General features: G+C 48.7%; 1 protein-coding gene across 3 annotated transcripts; it reads left to right on the forward strand.

Moving 5' to 3' along the window:
- The first annotated feature begins 1,841 nt into the window (after positions 1 to 1,841).
- Positions 1,842 to 21,450, forward strand: LOC100216619 (uncharacterized). Of its 3 annotated transcripts, none has more exons than XM_008663261.4 (13): positions 1,842 to 2,043; positions 2,308 to 2,433; positions 2,587 to 3,001; positions 3,937 to 4,011; positions 4,087 to 4,131; positions 7,304 to 7,378; positions 8,492 to 8,579; positions 8,697 to 8,806; positions 18,224 to 18,319; positions 20,334 to 20,400; positions 20,591 to 20,706; positions 20,792 to 20,870; positions 20,996 to 21,450. In XM_008663261.4, exons 3-13 carry the CDS (start codon positions 2,612 to 2,614, stop codon positions 21,133 to 21,135), a joined length of 1,281 nt encoding a protein of 426 aa, XP_008661483.1. In that variant the 5' UTR covers positions 1,842 to 2,043; positions 2,308 to 2,433; positions 2,587 to 2,611; the 3' UTR covers positions 21,136 to 21,450.
- Positions 21,451 to 21,869: the final 419 nt, after the last annotated feature.

The following is a 21,869-nucleotide window of genomic DNA, read 5'->3' on the forward strand; positions in this document are numbered from 1 at the left end:
GGACCCTGTATGGTCTTGGCACACCGGACAGTCCGGTGCGCCAGACCACAACACACTCAAGTCCTTTTTGCTCCTTTACAAAATGCAGTTACTTCCGGGGAACCTTATCAACCCTTTGTTTCACATCTCCCAGCTAAAAGCCTTCACTCCAAACTTCTCTCTAGTCTTCTCAAATAATAAATTTAAGAAAGCTAGTAAGATACTATGAAAAATGGAACTCAAACAACCACAAAAATATATAATTCTATATAGTATTGTCCGTGTTTCGAACCTCGCTTCGACAAGTAAATTTATTGTATGCGTACCGAGCTCCGAGCGATGTGTTCAGTGGGCGCAAGATTTATATTGGTCCGGGCAGAACATCCCTACATCCAGTCATCGTCGACTTGCGCTACCGACATCATTGATGATCAAAGCTCATAGTAGGGGTTACAAGCAGACGAGAAAAGGGAGGAGAGGCTCCCAAGTCTCTTATTCGTGGTGTAGGTGGTTACAAGGTGGAGCCCTAGCTAAGTCTTGACTTGGCGGTGGGCTCCAGCCTCTGGGTCCTCCTCCTGTTTGTCGGTCTTCTAGGCGTCATCTCGTCTCGTATTCGTTCTTGCGTTGTCCGTCTGAGAGAAAGGAACCTCCCCTATCCGGTCGGCCTCCCCCTTTCATAGGCTAAGAAGGGGGTCGGCTCGTAGTGGCTTCTTCAGGAAGGAGCCACAGGGTGATGGTAAAACTGGGTGTTCTACCACGGGGTAAAGCCACGCGCGCTTGCGGTTGCCTGGCCGTCTCGTATTCTTTATTGTGGACGACGCGGGCAGCACGGGGACCAAACGCCATCATTCTAGCTATGCCGACCCTGGCCTTTGTAGCCTGGGGCTCGATGCGGCTCGTCGTGTTGCGCCCTGCCAGCGTCCTGCACACTCAGGCCTAGTCCCGATAGGTTGAGTGCACCGCTGGCTGGGGGACCTGGGAGCCATAAATGTGCCGTAGCTGAGGGGCTCGTAGGCCATGAGTGCTCTGCGGCCCGAGGAGTTCGTAGGTCATGAGTGCTCTGTGGCCCAAAGAGTTTGTAGGTCATAAGTGGGAGCCGAATTGGTGTTTCCGTTGTGGACTTGTGGCTCGGCACTAGACACAGTTAATGTGGCTGGTCATTTATGATGAGTTGGTCTTGGGCCAGGCGCGGGATCTAATCGAGTGGTTTTCCTTAGGCATGCCCGGCCTCCCTGTCTGGTTCCGCCACGCTCGACCCTCTGTTTGGTGACGCGGGTTTGTTCGGGGGCGGGTTCTTCTAGGGTAGTTGTTACCTATCTCTTCCAAGTGACAGTGTGCTCGCTGATCGATGGGCCCTAGGGACCGTATCCGTAGCCCTCGAGCCCTCGGGGGAGTGTCTCCCCTCGATTTTTTTCTCGGGTCGAGACCTTTTAAGCCGCTCTGTGGGTGTCTCTTCGTGAGGCGTGCCATCTTTGGGCGCAACCTGTTCCTACTTAGGGTCTATTTGGTTGGGCTGTGGCTGTAGAAAAAACTGTTGTGGGCTGTGAGCTGTGGAAAAAGTTGCTGTGAGCTGTTAAAAAGCTAAAAATCGTTTGGTGTAAACCACTAAAAGCCGTAAAAAGTTATTTGATATATATTTTCACAGTTCCAACAAAAAACTACTAAAAATATGTTCAGAGATGTTTTTAATTTTGCACTGCGGAAAAGTCAACTTTTAGAAAAAGCTGTGTCCTAGATCCAGCCCTTTGGTTTGATCTTTGGTTTTTAGGAAACAAAAGTCAAAACCAAAAACTAAATAAAATATATTCTTAAGACTAGTTTAAGAGTTTAAATATGAGAAGGGATTGAAGGGGCTAAAATTTACCCCGATTGTGTGGCTTCCAATCAGAGCGTTCTCCCGCTACCTCCGAGCCTCTCGGCCCTCAGGCTCTGACCTTAAATGGGATCTGCCGCACTCCTGCTCTCTATCTCTCTCTCTGCAACGACTGGGTTACCGACGCAGCCGCCCTCAGCCAGGTGCGCGCGTCTTCTTTGGGCCCTTCGCTGGTGACGAGCGCCCACTAGGTATGGCCACCCCTTCCCTTCCTGCCATGCGAGACAGAGCACCCGAACCCTAACTTAAGCTATTTGTCTATTTGATGCATACTAACTTCGAATCGTGTGCAAAAATTGTTGGTGTACACCCATGTTCCTTACTGACTCGGCCCTTGGCTGAAGGATCGAGGCGTGGTGATGGTCGTTGGGTACTTCCATTTGGTGCTAATCTGTGTGGGAGGTGGAATTCATGGACGTTGTTACCGGGCCCAAGTTTAATCCTAGCAATTTCAGGTTGGCTGTGTGCTGATGCTATTTGTGTTTAAGTACTTCCACCTGGTGTTAATCTTTTGGGAGTGGAATCTCTGAGACCTCTGAGGTGTGCCTTTCTGGCATCAAGTTTAACTGCAACGATCAGAGGTTGAGTGACATTTCTGTTTCTGCATGTATACTGTTATTGTAGTTTCATCTCATCTGCGGTGGTGATGTGGTAGTCAAGAAAGTAGCAGAGAAATTTGTGACTTTCTTATCCAAATGTTTCTTTTAACCTTGTTACTTGTTCTGTCATTCTAGGGTTTCTGGTGCCTGCTCATTCTGAATGGCAGACCTTACGGACATCGGTTGCTGCAGTTGCTTTAGCTTTTTAAGGAAGCCCAGTGTACCTGTACGTCAACATCAGGATGCTGATGGCATGTTATCTGAAGATTTACTGAAGCGTCAATCAGCTGAAGATCCTGATGGAAGTTTCTACACTGGGGATGATCCTGATGTAAGCTTTTATAACGGGGATGATCTTGATAGAAGCTTCTACAATGGAGATGATCCTGATAGAAGCTTTTACGATAGAGATGATACTGATTATATTGAGGGAAGCGATGATGGACCACCAAGGAAGAGTTCTGAAGATATTGTACAGTTAAGAACTCAAAATGGCTTTGCATGTAGAGAAATCTCAGTTAAAGAGACTAAAAAAGTATTTCGCTCAGAGGTACCTCTTTTAAGGTTTCAGCTTTTGGTTCAGCTGTCTTGTTACTTGCATGCCATATTTGAAACAATGCTATTGAGATCCCACCTAAACTTTCCCACTGTATGCATGGGCTAGTCCAACTCCTCATAAGAACCTGGCTTATATAATCATATCATGACACTGACATGTAACATCTCCCATTAGTTTTTGATTTTTTTTACCATTTGACCTTGCATAAGTTTGTCTTTTGGAAAAATAAATTGACTTGATCTATCATAAAGGTATTGCCCCCTTAGTACTTGCACACATTCTTGCTGGAATGAGCTGCTATTTATGCACACCAGTAGTTATCGAATGCAGACTGGCTAAACATTTTTGTTATAAAAACTCAAAACTGTACATGGTATGATTGTATCTTCCTACAATCTTGCCCCTCTTGAAGTGAACATTGGTGGAGTGCAATAGGTGCATCTTCTTTACATTTTTTGGTGCCGAATATATTAACCATTTTTTCGGACGATAAAGAAGTAATGCATCTTTTCCGGCATCCTAATCAACATGTGCATCATTGCATCCTTTACTGCGTGATAGGAAAAGCCTGCTTTTACTTCCCCACCAAAATCTCACTTCATATGATCTATTTACACATACACACATTATTTGAGAATAATTCCAAAAGCATAACTTTGCATTGCTCTGATTAGCCATCAAAGAGCTTGGCTGGGTTTATTGCTTGCATAGTTTATTGTTGGCTGGGTTTATTTCTCCAGCAAAATCTCATTTCATATGATCTATTTACACATACACACACATTATTGGTTTATTGTTGGCTGGGTTTATTGCTTGCATAACTGACTTTTGCATGCCGAGTGAAGGTAGCAAGCTGTATGAGAGAATTTACCCTTTACATTGAATAATGAATACTAGAATAATGTTGTTACTTTTGGCATGTTAAGGATGAAAATGGTAATAAGATGGTCAATCAATATGTCCACTTGGGAAAGATTGGTTCTGGAAGCTACGGAAAAGTGGTAAGATACCTTGGATATGTTAATATTAAATTTGCCAAATAGATGTCTAAATTCCTTTCACTTTACTGTGAGCAGGTTCTGTACAGAAACATTAAAGATGGGAAGTTGTATGCCATCAAGGTATTGCTTTCTGCTCTCTCTTGTGTTGGTAGCATGCATGTCCTTTTATGATACCTTTTCATAATAAGCAGGCTTTCATGGTTACATATGGTTGAAACTTGAAAGTATCACAGTTAACTATTTTCTACTGGTATATTAGTTATTGTTATGAATCCTAGTTCAGCGCCGGGAAGATAGTCAAGCAGAGTTGGCTTGGGAGGGACTAGACTATTGGAGAGATCTTGGACTAAGGGCTCCTTTGAAATGTAGGAATTGAAAAATATAGGAATAGGAAAAACGTAGGATTGTATGTGCAAATCAGAGGATTGAAAAACGTAGTAATATTGAGTGGAAGGTTGTTTGGTTGGGGCAAGGAAAAAATGAAGGGTTCATTTTGCATGAATGTCAAGCTTGGATAAAAACAATATCAAATGGGTGCTTTGTATGTGTTTTTCTCTATTTAAATTTGGGTAGGACAAGCCATAATGGGCCATTAGTTGCTAGCATTAGCATTCCACTTCTCGTGCTTCGCGTGTAGGAATTTTTCCAAGAGCTCTGAGTGGATGTTAGAAATCCTATGGAATCAACACATAAAGAGATAAAATCCTATGGAATATAATTGGTGCATCATGCCAGCCAAACTATAGGATAGGAAACTTTCCTATCATGGTTTAAAAGGCGTCGCCTAGGCGTCCAGGTGACGATCGGAGCTAGGCGTCGGCGCCGCCCAGGTAAAAATGCGTATGGTGTCCGCCTTGGCGTAGTAGGCGTCTGGGCGACGCCTTAGCATCTAGGGTTTGTACTGGGCTAGGGTTTGTACTGGGCCTCGCGTTTTGGGCTTCCTGTGCGCGCGTGGCTCTCCCTGGGCGCCGCAAATTTGGCTCCCTCTTCCCTGCGCACGACAAACTCTTCCCTGCGCGCGGCAAATCTGTCTGCTCCCTCTCCCTGCGCGCGCTCTCTCTCCCTACGCGCGGCTACTCCCTGCTCCCTACGCGCGGGCGCGCGGCTGCTGCTCTGCTCTGGGCGCGGCTGGCTGCTCTCTGCTCTGGGCGCGCTGCTGCTGCTCTGCTCTGGGGTCTGGGCGCGCGGCTGCTCTCTGCTCTGGGGTCTAGGCGCGGCTGGCTGCTGCTCGCTGGTAGGTCCTCCTCTCCGCTTCCTCCTCCCCTGCTTTCAAGATTCAACAATGATGTTTCTCATCCCCTGGTTACAAGATTTTGTAACAGCTGTTTGTAACAGCTACTAAGGCGTCGCCTAGGTGCCTGCCTAAGTCGCCTAGGCGGTCAGGCGGTAGCTGGGCGCCTAGTTCCGCCTAGCCGCCTTTTAAACCATGTTTTCTATTCCAGCATTATCCCTTCAAAATTCCTGTAATCCAAATAAGCCCTAATTCTTCTCCATTCCTTCATTCCCCCTTAAGGAGGTACAACCCATCCTTATATAGATAGGAAGACTTGGCCCCCAAGTAACTTAACTCAATGTTATCTAATCTAATCCCAAGTAACTAACTCAATCTTATCTAATCAAATCCTAAGCAACTAACTCAATTTTATCTAATCTAATCTTTATCCACTAATCCTAACCCTGAGCCTATCCCTATGGGCCTCCATTGCCCTGGGCTGTCGCCCCATGACATTCCTCCACCCTTCAAAGACAGCTCGTCGAGCTGTAATGGGGTGCATGGCAACAACCTTGCTGTCTAACTTGATATGCACGTGAAAGTGCAATCCTAACTAGAAGCTTTTTACATCTCGACTTTAATTTATTTGCAAATAAATTAAAGAACCTAACATATGCTAAGGTTGGTCCCCCTGGATCCCATGGGAACAACCTTGTCCAGACTGCAAAGGCCAAGACGTGGCAACTCACCAATTCTACCACCTAAGCTGTCGCGAGTTCCAGTGGACCACCCAACCGGACGTGTTCTTGCTGTCCACATGGCTATGGATCAGGACGGTGAACTAGAGTGGAGGATTGGCCAACCCTGCTGAAGGCCTTGTCGCCACATGTGCCTCGTGTTGTTCAATGCACAATATCGATGCAAGTCGCTGTGCTAGGGAACGGCGGACCGCAGCCGCGCCGTCGCTAGCCTTTCTTGACGCTGTGCCAAGAAGCCACATGCCGCAGCTTGAAGACGGCAAGCCGCTCCCTGCAGCCGTGCCACCGCTTGCCGTGCTTGATGCCGCGCCAGGAAGCCGCGTGCTGCAGCCTGAAGACGGCAAGCTGCTGCTTGCAGCTGAGTCGCTGTCGCAACTTGCTGCACTGGACACCGCGCTAGGAAGCCAAGTGCAATTGCCTGCAGTCGTGTTGCCGCCGCTAATCGGCGGTCAGACTCCACCTTTGCCGCGAGTAGATCACTGAGCTGGAGGATAGCAAATTGGGCCTGCTCCATGCTCCAGATCTGCCCTGGCACGAGCGAGCTCCTCACGCCAGGTGCGTACATCGTCCGCAGCAGAAGTCATGGGAAAGGATCCTTGACTCATGATACTAGATGTTATGAATCCTAGTTCATAACGAGATAAACATCGCCGCGAAGATAGTTGAAAGGAGTCGGCTTGGGAGGGACAAGACTATAGGAGAGATCTGGGACTAATTCTTCTTCATTCCTTCATTCCCCCTTAAGGAGGTACAACCCATCCTTATATAGATAGGAAAACTTGGCCCCCAATTAACTTAACTCAATCTTATCTAAATAATCCCAAGGAACTAACTCAATCTTATCTAATCTAATCTTTATTCACTAATCCTAACCCTGAGGCTATCCCTATGGGCCTCCATGCCCTAGGCTGCCGCCCCATGAAAGTTATAGTAGCAAAGTGCCCATATGTTGATACGGTTTCCATTTATGATTGAATATAGAATATAAAACATAAAGATGTGTGGGTTTGTAGCCCACAACCATGGTTCGAATCCTCATTTGTGCATAATTTTAGCTTTTTTTACCATTTAAATGTGGAGGAGCATGATGACGGTGAAAACCGTGGAAACTGGGGTTTTATATAGTAGACTTTATTTCTTTATGATATGTTGTACTCTATATTTTTGCTAATAGCTAATTTGCTTGCTTCAGGACTTCGTTTAGTTTCACCATTTTCTTTTCTTTTCTCTCAACACTGTTATTTTTAGCCCTTGTGTATGTGCTGGGTGCATGTGCTGACATCTCACTTATGGAATTTTAGCCTTTGTTCTTCTCTTTCAGGTTCTGAATAAGCCTTACATGATGAAAGTACGTGTTGTACGCACAGAAACTGCCATGACAGATGTTCTTCGGGAGGTGATGATTGTGTCAGCTTATCTGTCCATGCAATGCTCGTATTTTCTTTTTGTCATGCATATGTGACTTAGTTCTCTTTTAAAGTTTTTGCCCATGCTTTCAAGATACGATCTCTCTAGGATCTATCCTGCATAAGCTAGCCATTCCAAATGCTAATTGATCTTGTTCTGTCTGATAATTGAACATGTAAGTAACTGCAGGGAACTTTTCTATTGTACTGGGAAATCTTGTTTTAGGCTCTATTTAACAAAAATTAACTATGAGGTGCCCTGCTCATTAGGATATGAGAATGCTTACCTCACATATTGGTGACCAACAGCATTTATTTGCAGTATAATGCTCTTACAATCATGAATCAATGTTCAGCTATTGATAAGCAGTTAACTCGGCACTTTTTGTGCAATAGGATCCCATTTAGCCTCTGAAAAGGAAACAGACCCAGGGGAGTGTGATACATTATTCATATACCTTCTGTTTACACAGAAACTATCTGTTTGCTGTCATTGTTAGTTCCTTTTCAGTTTCATTGGCCATATGATTTTTGTAGGACAAATCCTCAGCACAATAACTACCATGAACAGATTTGTAGCTTCATTTCCTTTTCTAATTGATGAAATTTACTCGCAGTCTTTAGCTGCCATAAGAGGTTAAATAGATGGCCCATCACCAATATGTAGGTGGATTAAGGGTTGAGATATTGTTAGAAGGGAACATATCAGGTGCAACCACACTCATTGGTGCAACTGTGCGATCAAGACATATAGATAGAGGTGGAAGGATCTTTTTAATATATTTTTTTTTTCAAAACAACCCTCCCACCTCTCCTTGGTCATTTTTAAAAGTCCTCCCACCTCTATGTCCATGTCTTGATTGCACGGGTTACATCAATGGGTATGGTTGCACCTGATACGTTCTTTTGTTAGAATCAATGAAAATTTTCTTGTCAAAATTTAGACGATGTATTGGTATTTGGTAATTGGCATTATGATAACACACCACATGTGTAGCATACAATCCTGATTTTACATATTAATAGGGTGCATTTTCTGTTGTGTACAGTATTTAATTGCTTGCCCTCCTTTATTGTTCATATTTTTTTTTCTTTTGAGACAGGTGTCCATAATGAAAATGCTGAATCACCCTAACATTGTCAATCTTGTTGAAGTGATTGATGACCCAAACATAGATAAATTCTACATGGGTATGTAATTATGCTGCGACTGTTAAACATTTTTTTATTGATTGATGACCCATCACATTTTCCGTTCCATTGATGTTCTCAATTGCCATTTACTTTTTTCTTCATTTGCATTGCCAGTTCTTGACTATGTTGAAGGAAAAATGGTTTGCGATAATGGTTTAGAAGAAGGTACTGCAAGAAATTATTTGCGAGACATAATATCTGGTCTTATGTATCTTCACTCTCATGTAAGCTCTCATTTTTTTTTCCATTTTCAATAATTAGTTTGTTGTAATGAATACTCAGTACTCACGTCAAAGTTTCAAAGTTTAGTATTTAGAAACATGAATGGTATGTAAGGTGATTGATATTATGTTTAAAACAATTTTCTAGAGTCCTGGGATTTTGAAAATTTTATTTGCAGCTTTTTGTTTGTTCTGTGCTGATTTATCCAAGCAACCTATTTTCATTTCATAAACTACCCACTCTTTCACTGGACTTGTTATAGTTGTTGGCAAGTTGGACGGCATACTCATCACTTGCATGATTATCTCAACAACCAGGCTTGCTTGTATTTCCTTGCAATTTACAAATTGCAGTTGCCCATCTTGTTAATATTCAATTAGTATAATTACCTGATTGTGTGGCAAGTATTAGTTTGTGTTTGTAATGTATGGTCATTACTTGATTTGTGAAGGATCTAAAGCTTTCTGCAAGCTACTGCTCACTGAACTTAAATAAATTCAATCGACTTCTAGATATGGATGGACAACCTTGAGATTTCAGCTTTCATAAAGTTGAATGGGAAAAAAACCCTAACCCTAGAATAGGGTTGGGCAGTGTATTAATAGACCAAATAACTGGGCCAGGCCCATTACAAGAGACGGGTATCTAACACCCCCCCGCAGTCACAACTCTATCCTGTACAGATGTTGAGACTGGATCGAAAGTCTAAAAATACACTCGATGGTAACCCCTTGGTGAAAATGTCGGCGAACTGCAGCGTGGTGGGGACGCTGAGAACCCGAACGTCACCGGCAGCGACACGCTCGCGGACGAAGTGCAGGTCAATCTCCACGTGCTTGGTGCGCTGATGCTGCACGGGGTTGGTGGAGAGGTAGACCGCGCTGACGTTGTCGCAGTAAACGAGGGTGGCGCGCTGGAGGGGACTGTGGAGCTCGTGGAGGAGCTGGCGTAGCCAGGAGGCCTCTGCCACGCCGTTGGCCACGGCACGGTACTCGGCCTCAGCGCTGGAGCGAGAGACGACGTGCTGTCGCTTGGCGGCCCAAGAGACGAGGTTGGCGCCCAGGAACACGACGTAACCGGAGGTGGACCGGCGCGTGTCGAGGCAGCCAGCCCAGTCAGCGTCGGTGTAGACCACGAGCTCCGCCGTCGGGGATGGTCGGAGTAGGAGGCCGTAGTCGAGGGAGCCGCAGAGGTAGCGCAGAATCCGCTTGAGCGCGGTGAGATGGGGCTCCCGCGGAGTGTGCATATGCAGGCACACCTGCTGGACGGCGTACGCGATGTCGGGCCTGGAGAAGGTGAGGTACTGGAGCGCGCCGGTCAGGCTCCGGTAGGACGTCGCGTCGACGACCGGAGGCCCGTCGTCCTCAGAGAGCTTCGCCTGAGTGTCGACAGGCGTGGAGCAGGGCTTGCAGTCAGACATGCCAGCCCGCTCCAGGATGTCGATGGCATACTGGCGCTGGTGGAGGAAGAGACCCTGGGGCCGACGCTCGGCGGTGATGCCGAGGAAGTGGTGGAGGGGCCCCAGGTCCTTCATCGCGAACTCCCGCTGAAGGGCGACGATCGTGCGGTGTAGAAGGTCGGCGGTGGATGCCGTGAGCACAATGTCGTCGACGTAGAGCAGGAGGTAGACGGTGTCGTCGCCGCGCCGGTAGATGAACAGGGACGTGTCCGACTTGGCCTCAACGAAGCCGATGGAGGCCAGGTAGGAGGCGAAGCGACTGTACCATGCCCGTGGCGCCTGCTTGAGGCCGTACAGGGACCGGTTCAGCCGGCAGACCAGATCCGGACGGTCGGCGTCGACGAAGCCGGTGGGCTGGCTGCAGTAGACAGTCTCCGTCAGAGTGCCATGGAGGAAGGCATTCTTGACATCGAGCTGATGGATCGCCCAGTCGCGGGAGAGGGCGAGGGAGAGGACGGCGCGAACAGTGGCGAACTTGACGACGGGGCTGAAGGTCTCGTCGTAGTCCACTCCGGGGCGCTGTGTGAAACCCCGAAGGACCCAACGGGCCTTGTAGCGGTCGAGGGAGCCATCCGAGGTCAGCTTGTGGCGAAATAGCCACTTGCCGGTGACCACATTGGTGCCTGGTGGACGCGGCACCAGGTCCCAGGTGTGGTTGGCCAAGAGGGCCGCATACTCCTCCTCCATAGCCCGACGCCAATGTGGGTCGGCGAGGGCAGTGCGAACGGAGGAGGGCACCGGGGAAGCGTCGGGTGGGGTGCTGGACGTAGTAGCTGCCAGGATCAGCCGGTCGACGGGGCGGAGAACGCCAGCGGCGCGCCGAGTCACCATCGGGTGGACGTGCCCGGGTTCGCGGTGGATGGCGACCGGGTGGTATATGGACGACTCAGAGCGCACCGCCGGGACGTCGAGAGCGTCGGGTATGGTCGGCTCGCGGCGGTGATAGACGACGGCTGGGTCGGCGAATCGGGCCGCGCTCGTCGACGGGCCCGAGTCGGGATGTGCCGAGGAAGCGGCGTGGCCACGTCGATGGTAGACGAGGGCGGGGTTGGCGAAGCGAGCCGAGGTCGACGGAGCCGCGCGTGGCGCAGGCGGGGTCGACAGAGCCGCGCGTGGCGCAGGCGGGGTCGACGGGGCCGCGCGTGGCGCAGGCAGGGTCGACGGGGCCGCGCGTGGCACAGGCGGGGTCGACGGGGCCGCGCGTGGCGTAGGCGTGGTCGACGTGGCCGCGCGTGGCGCAGGTAGGAGCGACGGGGCCGCGCGTGGCGCAGGCGGGGTCGACGGAGCTGCGCGTGGCGCGGAAGAGGTCGTAGTGGCCGCACGAGGAGCAGGTAACGGCGCAAGACGGGGAGCCGGAGGTGGGGGAGGAATCGGATCGGACTCGAGGAGGGAGTCAAGATCGGTGGGTGGGGTGGAGCCAGCAAGGGGAAACACGTCTTCGTCGAAGACGACATGACGAGAGATGATGATGCGGTGGGAGGTGAGGTCCAGACACCGGTACCCCTTGTGGTCAGGGGAGTAGCCAAGGAATAGACAGCGGGTGGAGCGAGGAGAAAGCTTATGTGGAGCGGTAGCGGAAGTGTTAGGGTAGCAGGCACAGCCGAACACGCGAAGGTGGTCATAGGAAGGGGCTGTGCCGTATAGGGCGAAGTGAGGGGTAGGGTGGCGCACCGCCTTCGAGGGAAGACGGTTGAGGAGGTGGGTAGCAGTGTGCAGGGCCTCTGCCCAGTAGCTGGCAGGGAGAGACGCCTGGAAGAGGAGGCAACGGATCATGTTGGTGGTGGTGCGAATCATGCGCTCGGCCCGGCCATTCTGAGCAGAGGTGTAGGGACACGAGAGACGCAGCTGGACGCCGTGAGTGAGGAAGAAAGAGCGAGAGGCGTTGTTGTCGAACTCGCGGCCATTGTCGCACTGCAGGGCACGGACCGGGCGCCGGAACTGGGTGGATACCCAGGCGAAGAAGTGAGTGAGAGTGGTAAACGTGTCGGACTTCAGCCGAAGGGGGAAAGTCCAAAGGAAATGGGAGTGGTCATCCAGAATGACCAGGTAGTATTTGTAGCCGGAGAGGCTAAGGACAGGAGATGTCCAGAGATCACAGTGGACAAGATCAAAGGCCTGAACAGCCCTGGACGTGGAAGTGGAAAAAGGAAGACGGGAGTGACGGCCGAGCTGACAAGCATGACAGAGGCGCTCAGAAGAGCCCCGAGTATATGATATGTCGGAGTGGCCGGAAAGCTGGGACATGACGTCAGGTCCAGGGTGCCCGAGACGACGGTGCCAAATGGCTGAGGAGGTGGTGGTAGTAGCAAGAGCATGTGATGGGGTGGTAGTAGTAAGTGCAGGAGATGGGGCTACTCTGGTGTGAGGAGTGGAGGGCAAGTGAAGAGAATAGAGTGGGCCGGAGCTGTCACAGCGAGCGAGCACAGCATGTGTGGGAAGGTGGCGTATGGTGAGGCCCCAGGGGTCGAACTCCATAGAGCACTGGTTGTCACTAGTGAAGCGACGAACCGAGAGGAGGGGATGAGTCAGTCCGGGAGCAACAAGGACGTCGTTAAGGCAGAATGGTCCAGGAAGAACCGATGTACCTACTGAGGTGACCGGGAGGGTGGAACCGTTGCCGACGACGATGGAGGTAGGATGTGTGGGGTGGGGTGGATGGGAGTGTAGTAACGAATTAGTGGTGGGGGTAGTGTGGAAGGAGGCCCCGGAGTCAACCACCCAATCGGTGGTGGTTCGGGGAGGTGGAAGTGGCGAATGTACGGTGTGAGCGGAGAGAGCCAAAGAAGGTGCCCCGACAGAGGCACTAGGAAGGGAGGGAGATGACATGGGCTCAACCGCTAGGGAGGCGATCGCAACACGTGGGAAGACAAGCGGTCCAGGCACATGACGGCCCGCCTGAGGGTGGACCTCGACGCAGTCCCGAAGAATAGGGTTCCAGACTGGATCGAAGGACACGAACATGCCCTGGATGAGCTGGCCGTCGTGGAGGAGGACACGCACAGTCACGAGAGCGACGGGCGGGGTAAGGCTCATGTATGGCGGGGGTGTCGCCATGAAACCGGTGTGGGTGGGGACACTGCTGTTAGGAGAAGCGCAACGGCGCGAGGAGCGCGAAGGGCCGTCCAGAAGGGCGCGCGCAGCCACGAGGAACGAGTCGGGCGGAGTGGCTGGGAGTTGGGGCCGACGGCGCCCGACGGCAGGGAGTGGCTGCGGTAGCGCTGCTGGGAACAGAGGCAGACAGTGCCCGACAGCAAGGGAAGAGGAGGCCGCAGCGGGGAGCGCTCGCGGCAGGGAGAAGGGTGAGGTGAAGCGAGGTCGGAGATGAGCGCCGACCTGACCACGGCGTGCGGTGCCGGAGCAGAGTGGAGGCACGACGAGGCAGGACGCCGGCGTGGAGCAGGGATGGCGGCGTCGAGGCTGCAGGTCCGGCGGGGCGGGTCGGCTGCGCAGCACGGTCGGCCGAGGCGTCGGGCGTCGATGGGTGCAGGGGCGCGCGGTGGCGGCTCCAGGCGCGGGCACTGCTCGGCGTCGGGGTAGCAGCCGGCGGCGCGCCGTGGCAGGCGCACGGCGGCCCGGCGACGGTGGCAGCGCGCGGGTGCGGCCTGGTGCGGCCCCCCCCGGCGGCTCGCGCGGGTAGCCCCGAGCGCGGCCCCTCGGCGTCGGTGCGGGCACAAGCCAGCAGCCCCGGCGGCCTTGGCGACGCGAGTGCGGACCAGCCAAGCACGCGGTCTGGACGGCGCGAGCGCGGACCAGCGACTTGCGGCCTTGGCGGCGCGCGGGCGGGTCCTGGCGCGGTGGCTGCTCGCGTGTTTGGCGCGCGAAGCAGAGGGGCAGGGGGCGGCGGCCGGGGCAAGGGGAATGACCGGCGGCGGCTGGAGGGAGGAGAGGGCGCGTCGGGCTGGGGCGGCGCCTGGGGAAAAGGCGCGCGGCCCTGGCGGCGCGACGGACTAGGGGCGGCGCCTGGAGGGTGGCGGCTGGAGGAAAAAAAAACTACAGTGGCTCTGGTACCAAGTTGAATGGGAAAAAAACCCTAACCCTAGAATACGGTTGGGCAGTGTATTAATAGACCAAATAACTGGGCCAGGCCCATTACAAGAGACAGGTATCTAACAAGCTTAAGCCCAGTGTAGTCACATTTCTTTCATTTTTATGGAAGGATGGAATTCAGTAAAATCTGGCAATGTTCTCATTCAAGTACTCGGCAAATTACAACCAACATTTATGATGGTGACATGCTCCAGGGTTTGGTTTCTGTTGCCATATAAAGATCCAGGGGATGAAGCATATTATTTATCTACCTGTCGTGTGTTCACCCCATCAGCAGTGTGTGACGCAAGCAATAGCTGTACTGCTGTAGTACTTACTCTTAAGTGCATAGTTACCTCTATTCAATGTACTTGAACATAAATTCACATTTTGCTAGAATTTATGTCTTGTAATATTGTGGATTTCCCTTGCACATATCGAGTTCCAGGTTGAAAAGCCTCATCTATTCACCCTGCTAGTAGAGCAGTGCTTGTTAGGGCTGTGCTCACATCCATTCCAATCTATTTATTGCTGGCTAAGAAAGCTAGCTTTTTGTGGAAAAGGGTGCAAAGAAGTTAATGGTGGACATTGCCTTCTTGGTTCTTGCTTGGGTTAAGGTGCATAGACCTAAGGAGTTGGGAGGGCTGGGCATACACAATTTAGAGCTTCTCATCTGCGGACTAAGAATGAAATATCTTTGGATCCAGAAGATCAAACCTGATTACTCCTGGGCTGTTTTGGGCACATCATTTCCTTGTAACGCCCGCGGCAATGTTCTCTATCTTGGTCAGCACCGAGGTGAGCGTAGTTATTTTTTGACTTGACATATGGTTATTGGGCCAGAAACTTGTGCATCATATTTTTGCTCTCATATCCAAATGTATATCTAGGAAGATAACTGTTACAATCCAGGTTCTGGAGGAATCATTCGGATTTTGGAGTTTCTAGCCAAGTGGAATTACAAGACGATGTGGAAGAAACACATCTGGCCGGCTTCTGCATCTGGAACCACCAAGTTTGATTTTTGGCAAAGACTTTGAAAATCATGGATACCACCCGGAGTGAAATATTTCATTTGGTTAGCTTGTCATAAACACTGCTGGACTTCTGGTTGCCTTGAGCGCGGATGCCTCCATGAAACCACCAAGCTATTTGTGCCGTCTTTGTGATCAGGTGGATGAGACAATTACACATTTGCTAGTCGACTGTGCCTTCACTAAATACTCCCTTCGTCCCATAATACTTGACCATTTATCATTGTACACCTGTCCCAAATTAGTTGGCATCCTCACTTCCCAGTGCACCTATCTCTTTTCCCAATGTGTCTCTATCTCTATTTCTCCTTGTTTCCTGTGCACTACAACTTCTCCACTTCTTAATTCCTGTGCCCAGAGCTAAAATGTCATCTATCATGGGACAGAGGGAGTAAGTTTGAATGGAGATCTTACAATCGGTTGGTCTGGGCCAAAATCATTTTTCCTTCCAAAATTGGTTTGAGGTTACGCTATTAGTTGATAATCATCAGCGAAAAGTATTCCACTCTAGGCATGGTAATAGCTTTGTTCCTTTGGAAACACTAACGGATGCATTTGCGAGGGCACAGATCCTAGTGTCAGCCAGCTTCTCCAAGAGACCAGAGAGGAATCTACTATTTGGTGTTCTGCGGGTGCCGCTCTGGGTGCCCCTCTGAGTTGTCTCTTTGGGTGCTGATCTTTGTTCCATCTGGTGGTCGATTGTTTGGTTTTGAATTGGTGCGCTTGTAATCTTTCTGGTGTTTTTTTTAGTTTGAGTGCTTGTGTATTGGTGTGTATTCTGTGAGATGGACTTCCTCGACACAAGTGCTGCTTAATGGATCTCCAGGGCAGCATATATCACATCGGCGTGGGCTCAGACAAGGTGACCCGCTTCCCCTAATGTTATTCATTTTGGTGATGGACGTTCTGGGATTTCTTATTACCAAGGCTGAGATTGAAGGGTTGCTTTGGCCCCTTGCTACAAGAACTCTCCAACACTGTTTCTCTATTTATGCTGGTGATATGGTTATATTTATCCAACCAACAGTCGGGGATATCAGTACTGTGCTGGACATTCTTCATATCTTTGGGGAGGCTTCTGGGTTGCGAACCAATATCCAAAAAAGCAGTGTATACACAATCAGATGCGGGGAACAAGACTTGACCTTGCTGCAAAACTTGTTGCTGTGTGAGATCTCGCAATTTCCCTGCAGATACTTGGGTCTACCTCTTGCCATCAAGAAACTTACCAAGGACCAAGTACAACCGATTATTGATAAAATCGCCAACCAACTGCAGGGGTGGAAAGCTGATTTCATGACTAAGGGTAGACGGAAGGTTCATGTGCAGTTTGTTCTCACGGGAATGGTCATTTATCTTACAATGACTGGATTTACCACCTTGGGCTCTCAAAGCTATTGACATGATCTGACGAGGCTTTCTTTGGCGAGGGCACAAAGAAGCAAGGGGAGGACACTGTCTTGTTGCTTGGGGAAAAGTTTGTCGGCGGCTTGAGCTTGGTGGGCTAGGGATTTCTAATCTCAGTGATCTTGCTTGGGCACTTCGTATGCGATGGCTTTGGCTAGCAAAAACTGATCCAGGACGGCCATGGGCAGCCCTTGCTATACAAGTTACCAGCAAGGCTAAAGATTTCTTCTCAGTGGCTATGCAAACTGAAATTGGTAATGGGGCCTCTACTCTTTTTTGGTCTGATCGCTGGTTGATGGGACACAGGGTTGTGGACATTGCCCCAAGATTACTCCAGAATATCCCTAAAAGGAGGATTAATAAGAGGACTGTCTTGGATGCTCTCTCTAATCAGACTTGGACTTTAGACATACAAGGAGCTCTTACGTTGGGGTTATATCTGAATGCCTCGCTCTATGGGATATTGTCACCTCGGTTCAGCTTAGACCTGAAGTGAATGCCACTCATTTTTTTTCGTCTCGCCGCCAATGGGAAGTACTCAGCAAAGGCAGCCTATGAGGGTCATTTCCTTGGGTCGACAACTTTTGAGCCGTACCACAGAATTTGGAAAACCTAGGCTCCTCCAAAGACCAAGTTCTTTATGTGGCTGGTCGCTCATCGAAGGCTTTGGGCAGCTGACAGGTTGCAAAAGAGAGGCATGGATCACCTTGCGAGCTGCCCTTTGTGTGATCAGGAGCAGGAAACACTTGACCATATGCTGATTGGGTTTGTTCGCCCGAGATTTCTGGTTTAAGCTACTATCTCAAGTTAATCTCCAAAGCATGGCCTCTCAGCTTGTTGATGCATCTTTATGGGCTGGTGGAGTTGGCTGGCCAATCACATGGAGTGGCAGGGGAAGCAGTAAACTCCCTGGTAATTTTAGGAGCATGGACTCAGTGGAAACATCGGAATAGCTGTGTCTTCGATAGAAACAGACCCATGTGGATCTTGCTGTTAGGATGGCTGATCAAGAGCGAAAGAAGTGGGAGCTGGCTGGGGCAAGAAAGCTATCCTTGCTAACTAGTCGCATCCCGGGTCTATAGGCTTTGTGTAGCTTTGGGTGTTTTATTCATGAATGAGTATCAGTATGCCTGTACTTGGCCCCAGTGAGGTGGCTGTTTTGTATTATCTCCATTTTTCTTCTTAATGGAATGAAACACAGCTCTCCTGCGTTTTTTGAGAAAAAAAAGTATTGATTCAAGTAACGCCATCTGGCTGATGCAAATCATATTTCCTGGCATCCTGGTCTGCATCAGGACAACAGCACAAAACTCGCAACAAAAGTGAATTCCACAGCTCCCAGATTTCAAGCTGATGATTGTCTACCACATTTTTGACATATTTTGTTATACTTCTGTTTTTTGATTGCCTCTTTTTCTATGCTATGCAGTTATGTCTATGCTCTGTGTTTGCCTTGATAGGAACACTGATTTTTTTCTTCTTCTGATACACAGAATGTTATTCATGGTGATATCAAACCAGACAATCTCTTGGTTACCAGTGCCGGCAATGTGAAGATTGGGGATTTCAGTGTTAGCCAGGTTTTTGAGGTGGTTTCTGTACTCCTGTAACTCATATAATTTAGTGTGTTTTTTTCTTTTGTTATGGAAATATTGTTTTCCAGTCAAATGGATGCACCCATGAAAGGGATAAATGGTTAATTTCTTTCTTTCATTAACTATTCTAGCTGAGTTGGTTAGGTGGTACGAGTTGCACTCAAGTCCTAGGTTCGACTCCCTGTGGGAGCGAATTTCAGGCAATGGTTAAAAAAAATCCCCTCTGTCCCAATGCCAAAGCACAGGTCTATGGCCTGGCCCCTTGGTAGCGGTTGTTCTCACATAGGCTACGGTGCTGCTGTGTATGGGTAGGGCAAGGGTTCGGGGGGGGGGGGGGGGTTCTCGACCTACGTGAGAATGTCTTCTTAATATAATAGCTGAGGGCTGCCTTACCCCCCCCCCCCCTCCCCGCGCAGTTTGAGTTTTTTTTTAATTCTTGGTCTGATAAAAAATGGCTATCTCATGTGGTGGACATTGGATAAAATACCTAGAAATCTCATGTGGAAAAGGCCTATGATAAAATACCTACGAATCTTATGTGGTGGGCATTGGATAAGCATAAAGTCCCAACAAAGTATGCTACGCTCATCAAGGACATGTATGACAAGGTTGTGACTAGCGTCTGAACAACTGATGTACAAATGCTTTCCGGATTAATATAGGACTGCATAAAGGTTCAGCTTTGAGCCCTTATCTATTTGCCTTAGTGATAGATGAGGTCACGAGGGATATATAATGAGATATCCCTTAGTGTATGCTTCTAGTAGATGAAAGTCTAGTAGATGAAAGTCAGGAATGAGTAAATAGAAAGATAGAATTATGGCGTCAGACCCTAGAGTCAAAAGGATTTAGAATTAGCAGGACCAAAACCGAGTATATGAGATGTGACTTTGGTACTACAATTAGTGAGGATGGAGATGTAAGCTTGGGAGGCCACGTAGTATCAAAGGACACCTTCCGCTATTTGGGATCGATGCTACAGAGAGATGGTGATATTGATGAATATGTTAGCCATAGATCAAAGCGGGGTGGATGAAATGGCGTCAAGCATCGGGAGTCTTATGCGACAAGAGAGTGCTACAAAAGTTGAAAGTCAAGTTCTACAGGACGACGATTAGGCCTGCTATGTTATATGGGACTGAGTGTTGGCCTACTAAGAGACGACATATCCAACGACTAAGTGTCGTAGAGATGCGTATGTTGCGTTGGATATGTGGGCACACAAGATTGGACCGAGTGAGAAATGATGACATATGTGATCGGCTAGGAGTAGCGCCAATTGAAGAAAAGCTTATTCAACACCGGTTGAGATGGTTTGGGCATGTCCACCGGAGACCCCCAGAGGCTCCGGTGCCTAGAGGCATCATAAGACGGGACAATAATGTGAAGAGAGGTAGAGGATGGCCAAACTTGACATGGGAGGAGGCAAGCAAAAGAGACTTGAAGGAATGGAATATCCCAATGGAGTTGTGTTTGGATAGAAATGCTTGGAAAGAAGCTATCCACGTGCCCGAACCGTGATTAGGCCTTTTTCTTTTTAGGGCTCTCAAAAGTTTTTCCCTTCCATTTCTCCCTCTTTCTCTTTTTGGTGACATCTTGTTGGGTTTTAACTCTAGCCTACCCCAACTTGCTTGGGACTAAAAGGCTATGTTGATGTTTTTTTTTTCAAAAAAGGCTATGTTGATGCTGATAAAAAATGGCTATGTAGATTTAGAGTTTCTCAAACCAGGTTTGTATTGATGGAAAAAAAGTTAAAATATATTGTTTGCTCCCTGTCTTCAAGAGTAGTTTTAAGATAACTTGAGTTGGCAACAAACTACGATGCTTCCTTGTTCTTGTTTTGGATATGTTCATTGTTGAGTAGGCAGGCCAACAACTTTATCATTGGATGCAACTTGTCACATTCTTTTACTTGAGTAGATATATTCGATCTTTTCAAAATGTGTTTTTGTGGCAAATTGTTCTGGACTATAAATTTTTGTATATTGGTGTTTTACTTGCTACATAGGATGATGATGATATGCTTTGGAGATCTCCTGGCACTCCTGTTTTCACTGCCCCGGAGTGCTGTCAAGGTACAACTAACTACCTCTGGTACTAAGCTATAAATGCTGCACTTAAAATTAGTCAATCATCAGGTTATCTATGAATATAATGGTGTTTTTTTTTTGGAAAAGCGGCATTCCCTGGATGTTCCATTGTGGTAGCTATATGATTGTAGAATTGCTAAATGTGATAGAAGTATCTCTCTTTCTTTCATTGCAGGTTCAGCCTACCATGGTCGGGCCTCTGATACATGGGCAGTTGGTGTAACTTTATATTGTATGGTTTCTGGGCATTATCCATTTCTTGGGGATACATTGCAGGAAACTTATGATAAGGTGCAAAAAAAAAAAGTTTCTGTCCTTCCCTTTTTCTTCTTAATTACTCTGCGTAAAGCTCACTTGAGTGGTTGTTACACAATAGATTGCCAATGATCCTGTGCAAATACCTGGAGACATGAACCCCCAACTTGCTGATTTGCTCCTAAGGCTTCTCTGCAAAGGTGCCTTTTTGGTCGCTTTCTCACCCTATGATTCTGATAACCTGGTGTTTGCTAAGTTTCTAAGCATGACGTTATCTGTTTTAATGGATGTCCTTGCCCCTTCCTTCCATGTGCTTGATTTGCAGATCCAGGGGATCGCATCACGCTGCAGGCTGCGGCTGAGCATCCTTGGGTTGCTGGTGATGAGGGGCCAGTCCCTGAATTCATCTGTAGATGTGGGTTTGGCCGCAGGAAGAGGAATGATGTCCGCGAAGAAGTACAATAACAAAGCATCCTCGGATAGTCCACAGGTCTAGTGTAGATAATTGATAAAGGTTGGCAAAACGTAGCCCTGACGATGAGTTTGTTTTTTGTTTGTTTGTTTGTTTGTTTGTTTGTTGTTTCGTGTTCCTAATTTCCAACGAGTGTTGGGCGCTCGACTGAACATGTTTCTTTTAGTAAGAGAATCTCGAGTGTAACCCTAATGACAGTAAAACCCACCGTCTGCCCCCAATTTTTTGTTGCCCTGTATAGGACATACATACGGTCAGAAACCACCAAGGTGCCGTAAACCTGCACTGCCATTCAGATAGTGTGAGAAGTCGCGTTTCTAAAATGCCTTGTGCAGTGTTTGGATGTCGGAGAGCATACCATTTTCCATCCTTGACGTTCATTCTGTAAATTCTACTGTTCTAATATCGTGTACTGTGCGCCGCTATACTTGTCGAGTACGATGGATTCGCGTTGTAGCTGGAGGGAGCTCGTTAGCTACACCTGCACGCCCTGATTTTTTTTGGACTGTGCACCGCTATTCAGACAGCGACCAAGGTTCATGTGGCAGTGCCACCAACTCAACTGGATCGTTCAAAATCATCTGTTAGCTAAGCCTCGACCGATGGTTGGGTGAGCGTACCGAAGTGCCTTGCGTGGATGTGGTGGGAGCACGGTCGCCGTACGGCTATATGGTTCTCCGTCAGCTAGCAAGATGGAGTGGCACTAGGCAGTGGTCCAGTGCGGCGA

Source organism: Zea mays, chromosome 10 (assembly GCF_902167145.1).
Source record: "Zea mays cultivar B73 chromosome 10, Zm-B73-REFERENCE-NAM-5.0, whole genome shotgun sequence".
Classification (NCBI taxonomy): Eukaryota; Viridiplantae; Streptophyta; class Magnoliopsida; order Poales; family Poaceae; genus Zea; species Zea mays.